The 17,089-nt window shown below is 32.5% G+C and overlaps 2 protein-coding genes across 6 annotated transcripts in view; both read left to right on the top strand.

Moving 5' to 3' along the window:
* Nucleotides 1-10,412, top strand: part of LOC110995373 (fibroblast growth factor 22) — a 131,414-nt gene extending 121,002 nt beyond the window's left edge. For 3 of the 4 annotated variants that reach the window (XM_022262508.2, XM_022262507.2, XM_022262510.2), the window contains exon 5: nucleotides 6,158-10,412. In XM_022262508.2, the coding sequence (XP_022118200.1) occupies nucleotides 6,158-6,631 (474 nt within the window). In that variant the 3' untranslated portion in view covers nucleotides 6,632-10,412. The remainder of the gene's footprint in view (nucleotides 1-6,157) is intronic. The other variant, XM_045631210.1, reaches the window with a different exon arrangement.
* A 5,112-nt stretch (nucleotides 10,413-15,524) lies between these two features.
* Nucleotides 15,525-16,892, top strand: LOC110995378. Of its 2 annotated transcripts, none has more exons than XM_022262518.2 (2): nucleotides 15,525-16,031; nucleotides 16,278-16,892. In XM_022262518.2, exons 1-2 carry the CDS (start codon nucleotides 15,681-15,683, stop codon nucleotides 16,803-16,805), a joined length of 879 nt encoding a protein of 292 aa, XP_022118210.1. In that variant the 5' UTR covers nucleotides 15,525-15,680; the 3' UTR covers nucleotides 16,806-16,892. The 2 variants fall into 2 exon arrangements, with proteins under 2 accessions (XP_022118210.1, XP_022118211.1); XM_022262519.2 differs by having other exon boundaries at nucleotides 15,529-15,965.
* Nucleotides 16,893-17,089: the final 197 nt, after the last annotated feature.

Here is a 17,089-nt window from a genome sequence, read left to right on the forward strand (position 1 = left end):
TCAATATTTTATACTTACAAAATATTTATGAAATTCATAGCAGAGGTTGTTTTTAATTGCATATTGCTCTTCTGCGGCATAAAATACACATCGAATCGTAAACCTCCTCCTTCAGGTTTCATAATGTGGGTTAAACATGAGAATTTAGTTTAAAGTAATGACAACTTGACCTTTTCTGACATCTTTAAACATAGCTTTACTAATAATTAAGTTATTAACTTAATACTAATTTTGAAAGAACTGTTTAGTATGAAAAGGTCAATGCTAGCTTAATTATTCGCAAATGCGAATCGTGTAATATTATAATTTTTATTGAAACATATTTTGTACAAACTGAAAGTTTAATGTATTCCTCATTATTAAAGTAATTATTATAAATAGCCTGTCATATAATTAGAGTACTATTATTATTACTAAAGTTACCTTTGAATATTTTTATTAAGATATATTTTTTTTTCATTTTATATATGTATCTTAAACGGTAATAATAATCATAAAGTTAAGATTTAGTTTATAAATAATTAAACTGAAAAAGGCTGTTTAAATATTTTAATTATAAATTGAACATACTAATAGATGTATCTATAGAAACCTATCGATTTCATATTTAAATCAGCAGGATTCGAAGATGAAACTTGAGATTTGATAAATCACTCGTTTTGCAATTCAAAGCGAATGAATAATTCAGGGTTCCAAGTTAGACCTCCTTGGAACGAACAAAAAATTAACCTATCATTAAAATTTAAAACATGATTATTGGTTAAGTAAATTAGTATTATTAAGTGCACTAGGCATATATTACCTAGGTCTCGTAATTGCTAGGTTTTATTTTTGCTAGTTTATGATGTTATCAAGGGTGATTTATTATTTGTATATTTAATAAATTATATGATACATTGCCTTTTGCAAAAAATATATTTTATGAGAAAGGCATTTTATTTTTCTTTTTTACATTTTTGATACTATAATATATTTTGAATATCGTTAAGCTGAGCTCCGATGTCACAGTTATATCGGCAAGTTATGGGTGAAAAGTTCGAAAAACTCGACCTATAATCATGACATTGTACCGAGCTAGAACGCTCCCAAAGCCGTTATGTATATCTGGAAAGAAATATATATCAATAGCTGGAATTGGTACGGTTAAACATGCCATGACACATTGGATTGGCATCAAAACCAAATTCAAATTGATACGAACTCTAGTATTCCCTGAACGAAATATATTAAAGTGGCGAGTAAACTATATTGGCTCGAGAAAGACAATTACAAGAATACATTGCAAAGCTCACCAATAGATTAATCTTGACCGAACTTCGCATAAAGACCTGTATTTCTTCTTCTGTCTACTCGCCACTCGCGGTGAGGAGCTACGAGAAGTGGTTGGAAATCGCACCGCCTTTCACCAACCAGATAGCCCGATTAAGTGAAAGACTCATCATCAGCTATCAAAACTACACTGCAATGAGAGTGGCGCTGGGCAGATTCCGGCGGAGACTGAGTTTGCTCTAGGCTACCCTACCCAATATGATGCTATGATGAGCTACCGACCTCAGAGAGAAGCAGAAATCAACTATTGCGCTTTTATATTAATTCTAAGTTTATCAAGGCAACAAAACGGAAAATGAATATGTATAATTCTAAACAAACTCTGAAAACTAACTTCGCTTAAGAAACTACAAATTAATTTGTTCATATTAACTACAAGTAGACATGTGGGGCAGTATTTTTACGCGTAACACCGAGGCGTAAATCTGTCTCAACTAGAGAAGCGTAATTGACGTATTTATTACGGGATAAATAACTCCCGATGCGGTTAAATTAGTGCTCCTTCGTTTAAGTAAAATTCACTTGACATGAACTATGGCTTTATATAGCATTTGTGACTATGTTAGCTGTTCGCTGCGTATTAACAGAACATTCATGTTCTAACCATTACGAATCATACATATTTTATGCAGTAATTTCTAAAGAAATATAGTATTCTTTGTATTTAGTGTATATAAAAAAACTACACATAATAATAATGTATTACATTATTATAAAATTTATGAACGGATGTTTAAGTGTTATGGAGCCGCATTGTTTAAATACATAAGATACATATTGTGTTACATACATCGATAATATTTATATTATGATAAAGTTTACGTTATTCATAATATATAAAATTATCTCTTCCAGGCAACCCTAGAAAAAAAACTAAAAAAAAAATTATTATTTTACTTTATTATGTTTTTGAATCCTCTTATAACATGACTAGTCTAGAAGACGTTACAAGCGATAAAACCGCCTATTGCTCTTAGCCTAAATACAACAGTGTAGACTCGAATATTCCTGTGCAAACTATTGAACCACGCTTAACAAATTTTTGACAAAAAAACGACGGTTATACTGACAAGAAAGACGTAAAAAATAAAATGGCGCGCTAACCCTTTCAGTGTGACCCAAAAATTCATTTCTTGGAAGCGGCGGAAACCAAGATGGATGGTTTCTTTAATTTCCAGGTAAACACATTTGTCGACAAGGTCACTCTTATTTCCACAATATTTGCAAGTTCAGTCTGTCGTCTGTGAATCTAGTGTTAATTTATTACTTGCCGGAACTTTAGTTAGGGTTGTCGCAAAGGCATGGCTTAGGTAAAGTGCTATATATGATACCGGGGTCATTTTTATTTTGGGCTAATTATTTTGTCCGAAATGTATAAGAATCTGTTACACTTTGTCACATCAATTAGAATAAATATGAATGTATTTTTTGACATTCTAAACCACATTTAAGAAGGATTTCGCTTTAACCGATTTAATTAGTTGTGGAATAGATGTCAAGGGAATTAACATTTTTAATTAGATTAATTCTATTCACAACGTTCCAAAATGATTATTTAATATAATAATACTAACCGTTTTAGTTTTATTTGCGTGACATTTTTACATCACACTTTTAAAACAATTTTTAAATTATTTTTGACAGCCCTCAGAGCCTCTGAAGTGATAAAAAATGTATTTGGTTTTTATAGGTTTGAGACTTAGATCATTATCGTTTTCTAGATTTATAAGTTTTCTCACGAGAATTCGTCTGACCTTTGCTAATTTTAACCTGCTTTGTTTTTGGTTAACATTTAATTTTCAGATTACAAAAACAACATGTTTTTAACTTGACTAAATACCTTCTATACTAATCTCTATAATAATCATAATAATACATTTGACTTAACCTTAAAAGCTTCATAACGTTAATTTTTTATTGCAATTACGGATAAAACCACGAGATTATGGTGAAAAGAAAACTTTTATATTAAAATACTGTATTATTTCTGTTTCGTTTAGGCCTTGAAAGCGTATACGTTTAATTTGTCAAACGTATGGTAAATAGTGAGGTCGTTATGTATAGTGTAATGAATTTTAGAAAAGAGGCCTAAAACCAGGAAGTTAAAGTTAATATTTAACCGACAAAGAAATTATAATAAGACAATATAAATTAACCCGATAGATATTTTATTAACGAAGTACACAAGTCCCCTACGGTCGAGGACTAGTTAAATTTTACGATCGTCCTTTTGACACATGACAAGATGGGCCGTGTACTCAAAGTAGACTCCTAATTTGAAATCCTCTTCGATTCGTTCGCAGTCGTCAATCGATTTCATAGATAACCCGATGTAGTGATGCCCTATTGTCCTTTATCGATAATCGCAAACGCTTGACCCGAAGGTTGTCGGGATTTATCTTTTATAAAATGAATGTAAACAGGAACGAGGAGCATTTGCATATTAGAATATGTCTGAAAATATATGTAACTTGCTGGAAATGTGGGAATTTGAATTACGTAGACGGTCGTTGGTCTCCGGTCGTAACTGTGAAAGTGCATGCATATTTTATGACATAGCTCATTTGGTCCTGTATATAAATATCATATTAAAGTTACATACCTATGATGAAAGTAATTTCCAAAAGTATAATATTTGTTTGTCTATCTGGAAAACCTTTTTAATAAAAAAAATAAAAATAATCTTATCTGTCTCTTGCCTCACATAGACGTTCATTCACAATCACCCGTTCATTGCACCATGTAATTAGAATACCTTATCTCATATTTGTAATTAACTGCAAAATAAACTTTGTAGTCCAATTAGTTTATCGATAATCGATATCTAATCGGCGCATCACTATTATTCACACCGTTCATTTTATTAACTAATTTTCCAAAGTCCAAGCTATTATACAAAGTGCATTATAATAGTTCAGCGATAACGGGTATTAAAGACCCGAGTTCAGAGACGTTTGAACGCTCCATTTTACTCGGTTGCCAGAAAAACTGGAGTTTAAAAGTCGGTGGACATATTTCTTGAAGTGATCGTTTAAAGAAGCCGCAAATGTATGGCTAATGACTTAATTAGCCCGGTATTTAAATGACTTTCTGTTATGTTTCTATTAAATTAGCTGCGCCAGTATGTGCTTCTGGATGAATGATCAATTACAACAAAGAAATAGTGTACTTTCTTAACGATATTTCAATGTTCTTTTTACTGAGGTATTCTAGTTACACTTACTTAGTCTCATTTTAATATTTTGAACCTTATTTGAATGCAAGTACCTTTATTGTCACATATACAAAATCAATTAATTTTCATTGCTTAGATTGTATTTGCTTAAATTTGGTGTTTGTTGTGCACCTGTTACAAAACTACTTGACTGAATACTAGTATTAATACTAAATCATTTATCCACGATGGGCCAAATCCACAAAGACTTTTGTTGAAAAATTTGCGATGTCTAGCCCTTTCCAAATAAATATAACCATTTTTTCTGTATTATATAAAAAATCAATGAAAATAACTATACATCAAATTAGTTTATTATTATTAATTATTCCTCCAACCATAGTTTTCATAAGTATTCTCGCATATTAAAACGTGACCACTTTACGTACCATTGCCTTGGCTAATGGCTTCACAGATTATAAATATTTCTGTGTTATAAATTGAGTATATAGATTAAGCTGACCTCTGGTGTGGCAAAACTATTGGTAATTTGCCCAGCGGGAATACTACAGGAAGTCTGCATTTTCTACAGATGCTTTGAACATGAAATCTGTTATAACAAGTGACTAGTTCAACCAGAGAGACATATTTAGTAAGCTAGATATTTCGTTCGTGATTTAAAATATTGTTTCCCTTAAGCAATCCGTCATTTGTCTTATCCATTATTATAATCTTTTCAGTTCCCTTTTATGGTGTTGCTAGTAATTCAAAAGACTTCCTATTAACAAATTGCCAATACAATAAATCAGTGCAGTAATATTAAACCGGCGACCTATAGTAATATATCATGGAATATTGAATACAACGCATTTGAAACTAATGCGGACTTGTGGCACAATTTAAGATACATTAGTAGAGCTTGCGGCTATTCTCTTATACATATTTATGATTTTATATAGACGCACGTTACTTCGTCTATAGCCATTCCATTTATTACTTAGCGAAGGTGAAGTTCAACAACGAATAATCTTTGACACCATGGAACGGGTGAAAATCATTTAACCTCAGCTTCATGATCATGTAAATAATAGATACAAAAGTTGTTTTGAAAATCAAATACAATAATAGAAGCCGATTTTCCTATTAAACAGTGTGTCTTGCACCGTTAGAAGGATGTTCACATGGACCAATTTCCAGACATCTGTTGAGAATACGCCACAATAATATGTGTATGCCAACTAGTCGACAGCTTTATAGATCCAAGTTTAGCTAGAGATAATAGGAACTCTTTGATCATTCTGCCCTAATAGCTGGTAGCTTTCGCTCGTTATAAATTTTAAACCGAACGCTAACATAATTGGCGTCGTTAACATGTGATTAGATTTTATTGTATTTGTTTCATTGCTTGTAATTGGAATAGCGGATGAGCTTATTACATTCGTATGCGATCCGTTTATTGATAAATCGCCTCCATTAAGCTAGGGATTTGCAACTTGCTTTAACTATATATATTCAGGTGGTGCACCATAGCGCTTCTTATGTATATTTAATACAAGACGTATTTTTCATACATAGTTATTATATTTTTCTTTCTACTGAAAACGTATTTTTTCATAAAATGATTCAAATATAAATATACATTTAGATATTAATACTTTATCTCTTTTGTTTCAGAAGGATCTCTCGGACGATTGCGTGTTCGAGGAACATATAGAGGAGAATAACTACAACACGTATTCGAGGATACGTGCCGGTAAGAAGACGTTCCTGGCGCTAGATAACCGGGGGAAAGCGCGTCGAACGCAGATACCAGTGAGCAGACCTCTGGGCAACCTCTCCGGATATGCCCTCACGCTCACTAAGCGCTGGGAGGGACCCAAACACTCCCAGTGCCCCCCTCGACGGCACCGCGGCAAACTGAAACGACCGCCGCCCTTCCACAGGAACTGCCAGCGCCGCGTCGCGAAACAAAACATGCGGAAACGGAAGCACAAAAAAGCGAACGACCCGAAAAAAAAACGGCATCCGAAAGCGCGGAGAAAACACGACAGCACGACGAGCACGACGGAGATGAGCTGGGACGAATCGACGATGTCCACTATGTCGACGACTGATGAGTTTTTTCGGTCGGCGACCGGTCGCGCGTGAGCCGGTCGCTGGTCGCCGTGGGAGCCGCCGTGGCGCTCGCACACTAGCACCGTTCCACTTACGCTAGAATCTCTAACCGGCCACGGTTAGGCAGGTGCTCTGAACTCATACTTAACGTCACCTTAAGTTAAGGCTAGTCCATTTGGTAGGTCCCTTGCACCTGCTGCGCTATTTATTTGTCCTTGTAAACCTATTGATACTGCTGTGAAAGTTTATTCATGTTCAACAAATAAATCAGAAATATATGAACATCTAACAAAGCATCATTCCCATTAAATTCCATTCCCTAAGAATGGCACTTGAAACATTCGCCGCAAATGATCGTGGCAAAACTCACTCAATAAAATTGAGCCTTTCCCAGATCACAATAACTTTAAAAACATTTTATACATTTCACGTTATTAATTTCTATAATCATAACAAGTCAAAATACTTAAACTTTGTAACTAGTAAAATATTCATTAACAAATTAATTTTGTAACATACAGATAATCGTCACACAGTTTTTCATTGAGTTTTGTATTTAATTCTCAATTACATATATCCGTTAATTGTTAATGTTACCCTATGTTCTTTTCAAAATACTCAATACTCAATTATCAACGTAACGTTAATGATATTATTCTACCAAAGCTACTGAAATTATCTATCTCAATTATATTCCTAGTACGCTTTAACGTAGTTATAACGGATTCCAATTGTCTTAGTTATCATGAAATTAACTTAGTCGATAACTTATGATTAATATCGAATGTAAATGAGCCGAGATTTGTTTGTGGAACTGTGCTAGGTGGAGGGAAGATCCTTATTTGCTGCAAATGACTCGCCACAGACTACATCAGTAAGGACAGTCTTAAATAACGAGCCAAAAAGACTTTTGTAACGTCTGTGCTGTAATTATAGCAACGCGTTCATTCGGAGTGTCCATACTGTTAGTAGATCAACAACATCCGCACCCCCCCAGATCTATTTTAACCTTTGGACCGAATCACGCGTCTGTTTATTATTCGTATATCAACCGAGTCGATTTCCTATTTAATTAACTCTTAGTGATCCGTTAATGGATGCAATGCGGCCCATTGCATTCCGTTATACAAACTTATCACTTCCCAAAAACATGTTCCGCATCTCGAATATTTCTACGTTTATTAATAAATGAATTCAGTCTATTTGTAGCGAATATGGATCGGTAAAGGTTTATTGTACTTAGACGGATATGTTTGGTGTATTTTCATAAGGAATTGACTGAAAATATATGACTGAGTAATGTAGGAACCGTCTGTTTTGGTATAGGCTATGATAGTGTAAAGTGCGGCGGCGGCTTGCTTCTATTAGTTGTAAGTTAGGACTTGATACGAGCGATTTTGCATAAGTGTTGCCAGTAAAAGATACATCACATTATTATGTTTAACATTTAGTCTGTGAATCCAAATTGCATTTCGCGCGCAAATTCGTTCGCATCAATCAACCGAATAAGTAGTGATAAAATTTAACGGCGATGAAGTGACTATTAGTAGTTAGGTATGTCGTGTATGTAATTTGTAAATTATTTATTTTATTTTCCATAGAGAAAGTCGTATTTTGTTAACGTTTTAGTTGATGTTTTAATTCTTGACCCGTTAGTACCATCCGGTGTAGACATTAGGATGACATACGCTTGTAAAGTTAGTGAGCCATTATGTGTATTATATTTATAATATTCTATAGCAATTTAATTTTTATTGTTTGTATGAATGAATATTGTAAATGAATAGATATTACAAGAATACATTCTGTATAAATCCCTCGCAATCGATGTATGAATTGTGCTTAGAATAAACAAGTCTTAATATTCGTTAGCGGACGAAAAATTAGATATAAGCTCTAAAGTAATAATTTATTAATGTTATACAGGATAAATCACTCTTTCGGTATTAATTACCGCGGTACAAACAGAAACCATTTGCAACAACATTCAATACATTATCAATATTCATAACAAAACAAAAGCAATAATAAGAAATGATTAGTATCGAGCATTTTATGTAAAACAATTGTTGCGAACAAATATTAATAGTCCGCTAATGAAATATTCAAGAGTTATGAATATTCATTGTAAAGCTTTATGATTGTACGTATGCGAGATGAATCAAGTTATTTATTATGTCCGTTGTTATGTCAATGAAAACGACGTATTTGTACTATGTAAATAAAGCATTTAACCGTATTTTGTTAGAGCCTGTACTTTTTCAGGACCTACATAAAACCTCTTTTTTACACAAAGACAATTCGGATTTTTCATCTATGTCTGCGACAATAATAAAATTTGTAATTGGAACACTGTTTAATATTAAAGGCTCTAATATTTTCACTTGATTTTAATTAATTTGCTTTTGTAAATATTATGAATTTATTATCCTAGAATCAGTATTGGAGCATAGTGAAAATATGGTTATGTATTCATGATGTAGATTTTATTATAAATAACAATTCTTTGTTTTTTAATCACTTAATTATTCGAAGGCCTACCTCTGATATCAGACTCACTTTCTCGATCAATAATGAGGTCAATAGACAAAACCTCCATATTATAAACTTTAATAAAGCTTCAAATCAAATGTTTATGTTCTATTGCACCTTATACGTCATTATTAACGAAGAATTTGTAACTTGTTTATGCGAAACTTCATAAAATTACTGAGTACTCTTAGGCAGAATGCTATTTGTAAACGGAACACGAAACGGATAAATAACGTTAGAGGAGCCATTAGACTGTGGTCGACGCTTGGACTACCTTCATTTCAAACAATATAAGAAAACTGTTCTAAAATTGTGAAGTCACGCGGCCCTTGCGTTCTTATTTATCCATTCCGTAGATAAACATAATTCGCAGGAATAAGTCGGCCAGAATCATTTAAAACGCAGAAGTCTTCAGGTTTTTTTATTAAACCACCTCGCAATATCTGACTAAGTTATGTATTGTAGAGCTCTGAAGATATCATACACGTTTATTTTCTCACTGTAAAATACATTTTTTTTATTATATTAATTACACTCATGTGCCATATCCTACTTTTAATAGAATTACCTGTCAAAATACTTAGTAATACATACTTGACTGTAACTTAGCTACTTCGATGTAAAGGATTTAAGAAAAAATTGAGTTATTAGAAAACTGAAATTTATTTGGAATAAAAATATAATAATCACAATATTTAGGAGTCGTAACATACATAAATACATAAAGGGCTAAAAATGTAACATTTTATTACTTTGGAAACTTTTCTACGTATTTATGAAATTTTAAAGGATACGTACCAAAAGAACAATATTAGACTTTTTCGTAGTTTATATAACGCTTTTTTTAACAAATCTATAAGGAAAAATCATTGTATCGAAAACTGTACCCACCAAATTAATGGCTCCTAAGTCTTTTTGTCTTATTACGAGACAAAATGGTTTACTTGGGTCAAACAGTATTACTTCTACCTTTACATTTCTACAATAAAGCTGTATTCGTGATAATACATGTACAAATCGAATAAAACAATTGTGTGTCCCTTGACATGATTGTGTGCAGTAAAAGAAATTTTGTTGTATCGAAATGAGATGGTTATAAAATGTGTAGATTAAGATTCAAAACGAACTAAGTCCGATAGCGTGACATAATGGATAAAGACTAAAGTTGTAAATTAACACCAATATAGCGTAGACTTCCCAAAAGGATGAACGAAACTTTTAGACAATAACTTTTGCAGCCTCTTATACCGAAATATAAAATAAAATGATTCTTTGAATATAACTGTTTGGTGTTTTATTTTATCCTATAGTTAGTGACACTTATTTAAGAATGGTATTTACCTAAAGTCAGAACTAAGCAGAGATTTGATGTGCCATCTATATTACTATTAGTAAAAAAAAAATTAAAGGTAAGTAATTAAAAAATACCTATTTCAGGATTAAGATAACATCAGAAGGTTAATTACTCGGAACAAACGAACAAATTCTGCAATTTTCCCATACTATACTATCTAAAGTTAGTAATTCTTTTTTGGGAAAAGGGATACTCTTCTTTAATAAAATCCCAGAGGCTCTTTTATCTCAGCCTTTTAATAAACTTAAGAAATGTATTAAAGAATAGCTGTGTAAAAAGGCTTACTATAAAGTTAGCGATTATCTAGTTGATAAAAGGGCCTGGGACTAGTGCTGGTCAGGCTACTTCTAATTAATTTGCCTTAAACTAAGTAATGTTTGATGATTGAGTTTAAAAAAGTTTAAGAGAGAGAGAGAGTATCTTCTTTGCCGATGAGTAGAGATGCCTACAGGTTCAAATTAAATGACGTGGAATAAGTGATACCTAAAATAAGCGTAATTTATTTATTTTTAATTTTTTAAGGGGTTAGGTGTTTTACTTAAAAGGGTTCCCAAATCTTACTTATTGTAATGCTATCTGTTTTCGTGAAGAAACACATTTTTATCTTTATTTACTCTATTAATTACATATTTTGTGAAAAATAATCTTTACAAAACATGAATTTAAACAGAGTTATGAAGAAAAGTAAGTAATATAATCATTAATTTAACAGAATGTGTGTTATTAAAAATAATGATTTTCAGACGAATTAGTCGTATTAACGATACCGTAGCGTGCTTGTCAATATGTCTTACATTACCCTTAAGCTAAAAAATCTGATTGCTGCTAAGTAAAGGCGATATAATCTTACCTAAAAAAATTTTGGATGGTCAAATGATGATGCACTTTCTTTATCACACTAGGTAATTGGACAAATTTAGTGTTTACAATAATGGGCTTACGTCTGGAAGCCAGCAACAGAATCTTATAGGGTTGATTAAATACGCGCAACTGCATAACGAATCAATCTATCTATCTATATATATATAATGAAAATGGTCTTCGTTTGAGGCTCAATCACGCCTAAACCACTGATCGTATCGACATGAAACTACCACCATTCGATGCGAAATTTTTCCTAGATGGTTTATGGCTTTAAATTCGAATTCTAACGTTCCTTCATTTTTTTATTGCTGTTTTACTTTTATGAACATTTATCCCGCTAATTGCAAGCGTTTTCTCTTGATTCTTTTGTTTCCATGGCAACGGAGTTTACTAAACGGATAATGTTCTTTTACATTCAGCTAACAATCTACTTACAAACTTCCACACATCCACCCACCAACTCCCACGTACCCCTGCACACCCACTCTCATTTTTTGATAAAAATAAAATGCCGTATCTATGATCGAGTATCACTTGAGAAGGCTGGACCGATTGGGTTAATTTTTTTTTATTGTCTTCAGAATTGTCAGGAGAATGTTTATATGTAAGAAAATTTTTAAAAAGTCTGCTAAAACGTTAAAAATTTCGATGATATTCGAAGTATTCCAATTTCAATAGTTACTCCTCACGAAATCTCGGGAACTATAGGACTTAGAAATGTGAAACTTGGTTGGAATATTACTTTCGTTATGTAGAGGTCAACTAAAAACGGATTTTAAGAAATTCATCCCCCAAAGGGGATTGCGGGGGCGTTAACAATCAACAATTCCCGTTTTTAAACTATAGCTCCGATAAATTCCAAATTTGGTAGGAATCTTCTGTAAGAAATGTAGAAATAGTCTATGAACGAATTTTACGGTAGCTCACCCCACAGGGGGTTGCGGGGGTGGTTTAACAATGAAAATTTTTATTTTTTAAGCCGTAGCTCCTACAGACTCCAAATTTAGCTAGAGTCGTCTATATGTGATGCAGAAATGATTTAAGAGCGGATTTTACAACAACCCACCGCCGAAAAAGATTGCGGTAGTGGGTGTTAAAATGTGAAATTTCCATTTCAAACTGTAACCTCTATAGACTTTAAATGTGGTAGTAATCTTTTATTTGTCATGCAGAAATCATCTCAAATAGGATTTTACGAAATTCTATTTCCAATAGGGATTGCGGGGGTGGGTGTGAGAATGTTAAATTTATGTTTCCAAACTGTAACTTCTACAGACTCCAAATGATTATTTTTTTACTGTTTAAATAGAAAAGGTTAGTCAATTGTTTTTTTTTATTTAATTAATTTAATTTGTTTTTATATAACCTAATTAATTTAGGTTAAAGGTAAAAATAGTGAAATTATGGCGAAAAAAAGAAAAGCTTAAATTGGCCGATCGACACGTAAAACGAAGAGACAAAAATAGTACGTTCACAACAATTTGTCGATGAAGCAATTGACGAAAATATTGTCAACAACAACAATATAAATAATGAAGAAATTAGAGAAAATAATATCAATGACAACAATAATAATAATAACAATTTATTATATCAATAAATTTTATTTTAACTGAATTTGACTCTTCTTTGAAAAATATTGTAAATTTCAGAAAAAAAATAAAAATTAACAAATAAAGCAAAAAAAATATAAATAAAAAAAAAATTAACAAAAAAAGCAAAAAAAAAATATGAATAAAAAAAATAAAAATGATGAATAAAATTTAATTTATTTCCTTTGAAAATTCGCCCAGCGAAGCGGGCGGGGACAGCTAGTCTCTTATAATATAATGTGAAATGATTCATGAGCACAAAGTTGCATCTTCTTTTGCATTGCTTGTAATACATAAATAGTTTTTCCCGAGACTTTTTATATGTACCTATTTGAAAATGTTTTTTTATTTACTAATTCAAATGGTGTGCAGTACACCATTTGAATTGGTAAATTAAAAAAAGAGTGTGTGTACTTATGTACACGCGTTAGAAGTTATACTTCTTTGGCGTATGGAAAAAAATAACTAAAATGCAGTAGTGATTAACGATAAATATTAAAATAAATCAAAAAGATTTTATTTAAATAAAAAAGGTTTTATTAACTTAATAATTGAAATATCAATAAATCAAATTTTAACAAATAGTTCAGATCAAAGATAAAATAAACATTCAGCATTTAAGGTTAATATAAACAAGTATAGAAAATTTACTAAATTTTTTTATTTATACATAAAATATATTATATATTTTTTAGATAATAATGTAATAATTTTTAATTAACGATGTAAATAAATTATACATACCGACAATTAACCTCAAATCTATAATTGCACTCAAAACAGTTTATCCAAATCAGTTTTATCACTAATATTCAATATATATATATATATATAGATATACATAAATAATAAATTATTAGTATTACCGTCGTATATGAAATTGATTTAATATAAACACACCAAAATTTAATTACTTACCCTTACGAAACAAGTGTTCTACATATAAAAATATGTACTAGAATATACAACTTGAACATAGTTATCAATTTTCATACCACCTAGAACTAACTTCATGCTGTTACATTTAGGTGTCGGTGTGCGCGCGCATCGTAAAAATTCACTCATCATTTTGCTCCATCGCGCCAAAAGAAGTATAACTTCAAAAAAATAGATTTGTATATATTTTGTTAATGGTAGATTTAGATTGGATGGATTATTATATACGGCTTGAATATACGATAGGGTGGGTCACATATGTATGAAAAAAAAAAACTTTAGTTTTTATAGGAGCACAGTGACTAAAAGGTGCTAAATGGTGACTGTAAACAGAGTTCGGAATTTGACAGCATTCGCGATTTATCTTGTGCCTCCGGGGTCATTTCAAAATTTAAGAAATATTGTAATAAAGTGCCAGAGCATATTCCGTATACAGGCCGTAGAGGGTGCGTGAACGTCACCATACTTCGGACCATACAATGATCCGATGAACCCAATGGCGGGTCAATAGAGACTTGTTAGTAAGGATATGAAGTCAGCAGAAGATCCAACAAAGAGGGTTTATGACCATTCACATCTGGTAGTCGCGTAATCACAGAGACGCAATTTGCTTTAGCAAAGTCGTGAAAGGAAAAAAATCTTTCCGCGTGATCGATGGTTTCAGAGCCGAGGCAATCGGCATGGTGAGCATTAAAATCGCCAAGTATCACGATTTCAGCGTTCGAAACCTTTTCGAGCAGGGAATCTGTAGCCGTTTGAATATGCTCGAATAATCGGTCTGTTTCGTCATTTCCGCTGTAGGACCTATACAGGCACGCATGGAATCGCGGGTGGTCATCGCAGTCCACGCGGAGCCAGAGGTTTGATAGATCCCTACCTTCAAGCGGCCCGACACGACGAGAACAGATATCTTCTCTGACGTACAAGTCGTCGGAAATATCTGCGAACCTGGCTTAATGACGTCATACAAACTGGAGAGATAGTAAAAAAATTGAAGATGTAAAAATAAAAAATATTTTATTTGTGTACTTATTTTTATTGATACTCGTACCTACTTGAAATTTACAAATACTTATTATTTACATTATTTAAAATTCAAATTATTTTATCAATTTATTTAATTCAATTTATTACGATTACGAAAGCAAGAATAATACACGTGCGTCGGCGATTGCGTTGGCAACGGTACTGGATACTGGATAGGCGAAAACGGGGCGGGGTGCGGGGAAGCGCATTCCAGCGAGGTTCGCAGATATTTCCGACGGCTTGTACACGCAAACTCCCGCCTGCGGCACAAAGGAATGTTTCAATTTGTACCCCGGGTAGGAGAAGTAGAAAATATCAGCCGGGGAGGATATCCGAGTTTCGGTAAGAAAGAGCAAGGCCGGCTTCGCAGTCTCTTAATAATAGTGGAAGCGTGGATGTTGGAATTGCGTGGATTGGTCTTACATAATAATTGTAACTGGTATTATAAAGAAAACAGAATATAATACATTACCCATTTTTTTAATCATAAACAAAATACTGGCAACTTTTGCCGTATTCAGTCAAAATATGTAACTGTCATTTGTCGATACAAATTATTAAACGTCACTAGTTGAAGTTTTAAACAATCGTGAAGTTATCCGAATCATTCCTGATGTTTCTTCATTCGATCGTCGCCATCTTGTAAACCATTGTCATTCGTATTTCGTACGGCTTGTATCGACTATCGATTCGATACGCAATACCATAATCGGAATCTCCCTAATTCCTTAGGCAGCGAATTGATTATTGAATGATAATCGGGAATCGAAATTAGAAAATGAAGAGAACATCGTCCGTTGTTTGGCGATTCTTCGATCGTATTGAACAAGATGGACGAGTTGTTGCCATTGTGTGTAAAATATGTGATTCTCGATATAAATATTTCGGCAATACGACTAACTTGCGAAGTCATATGCTAAATAAGCATCCAATTCAATGGGATTTAGGGCAGAATAAAACTCTGAACGAGGAATTTCGGGTAGCTGCTACAGATGACGAAACAAATCAATCTATACCCCGACCCCTGCAAAAGAGATACAGGAAAGCAGAGAGTAATGATAACGTACGTTATTCAATTTCAGTTAATAAAGATCCTAGTATTCTGGAAGGGAATATGCCCATAATAAAAGTACGCTCACTTTATTTTCATATAGGTTATACTTCTGTTATTGTTTACATGTTGTACTTTGATCTTTTACTATAGCTACTCATATTGATAAAATTTATAGAAAATTCGTAATCTGTAAATAATCTGATAATAATTCAAACATTTTGTTCTATGTAAAATATAATGATTTACTTTAACACTTATTAGCATAAGCAGGCTTGTATGTACACATAGTATAAATTTACTCATTAATAATTTAATTTGCAGGTAGATGTTTTAGAATCAGAGACCGATATTGCACATGATGATGATACTCAAGCAACTATAAACCTAGTTAAACAATTACACAGGGGTTCTGATGAAGAATGGCTTAATGAGGATGTGTTTGATACAGTCACTCAGGCCTATACACCACCACAAAAAAAGAGAAAGTTATATAGAAAAATTAAGCCAGAAGTCATTTCACCCGCTCCTACCACTTATGAACCTAGAAAACAAATTATTATACAGAATAAAAGGAGAGATGAGTATCAAGCTTTTGGTGAATATGTTAGTAATAAATTAAGGAAATTGAATAATAATCAGACACAATCTAACGTTCAACAACTAATAACAACAATTTTATGGCAAGCAGAATATGGAGTATATGATAATATGGACACAGTAAAAAAGATTTTATTACATTCAATGCAAGGTATGGGGTCTCCTATACAAGAGGGGGAGACTGTACATATTAGTAATCAAGAGCTTGAGAACATGAATGTAAATATTGCTGTAGACCCTATTGCAGAGTAAAGCAAAGCCCCAAAGATATTAGACTACATGTTACATTAGTTTTAAATGCAAATGAATTGTAAAAATAAAATTATGATATTTATTAAACAGTTTATTAATTGCTCTATAAATAATTTAGGCACTTTATGCCTGATTGCTGAGAATTGCTCTTCAGTAACTAAACTGTTTACTTAAGGTTTAGTGGGTAAACACTTATTTGTACCAGCATGGCCATGAACTTGATTATTATACATATTATAATCCTTAATTAGTATGCCAGTAATTTTTTAATTAGAATTCTATTA

The sequence above is a fragment of the Pieris rapae genome, chromosome 14, assembly GCF_905147795.1.
Source record: "Pieris rapae chromosome 14, ilPieRapa1.1, whole genome shotgun sequence".
Lineage (NCBI taxonomy): Eukaryota > Metazoa > Arthropoda > Insecta > Lepidoptera > Pieridae > Pieris > Pieris rapae.

Coding starts and splice junctions, on each gene's coding strand:
- LOC110995378 (XM_022262518.2), top strand. CDS start 15,681: ATGAAGAGAACATCGTCCGTTGTTTGGCGATTCTTCGATCGTATTGAA. Junction 16,032..16,277: donor GGAATATGCCCATAATAAAA/GTACGCTCACTT, acceptor TTTAATTTGCAG/GTAGATGTTTTAGAATCAGA.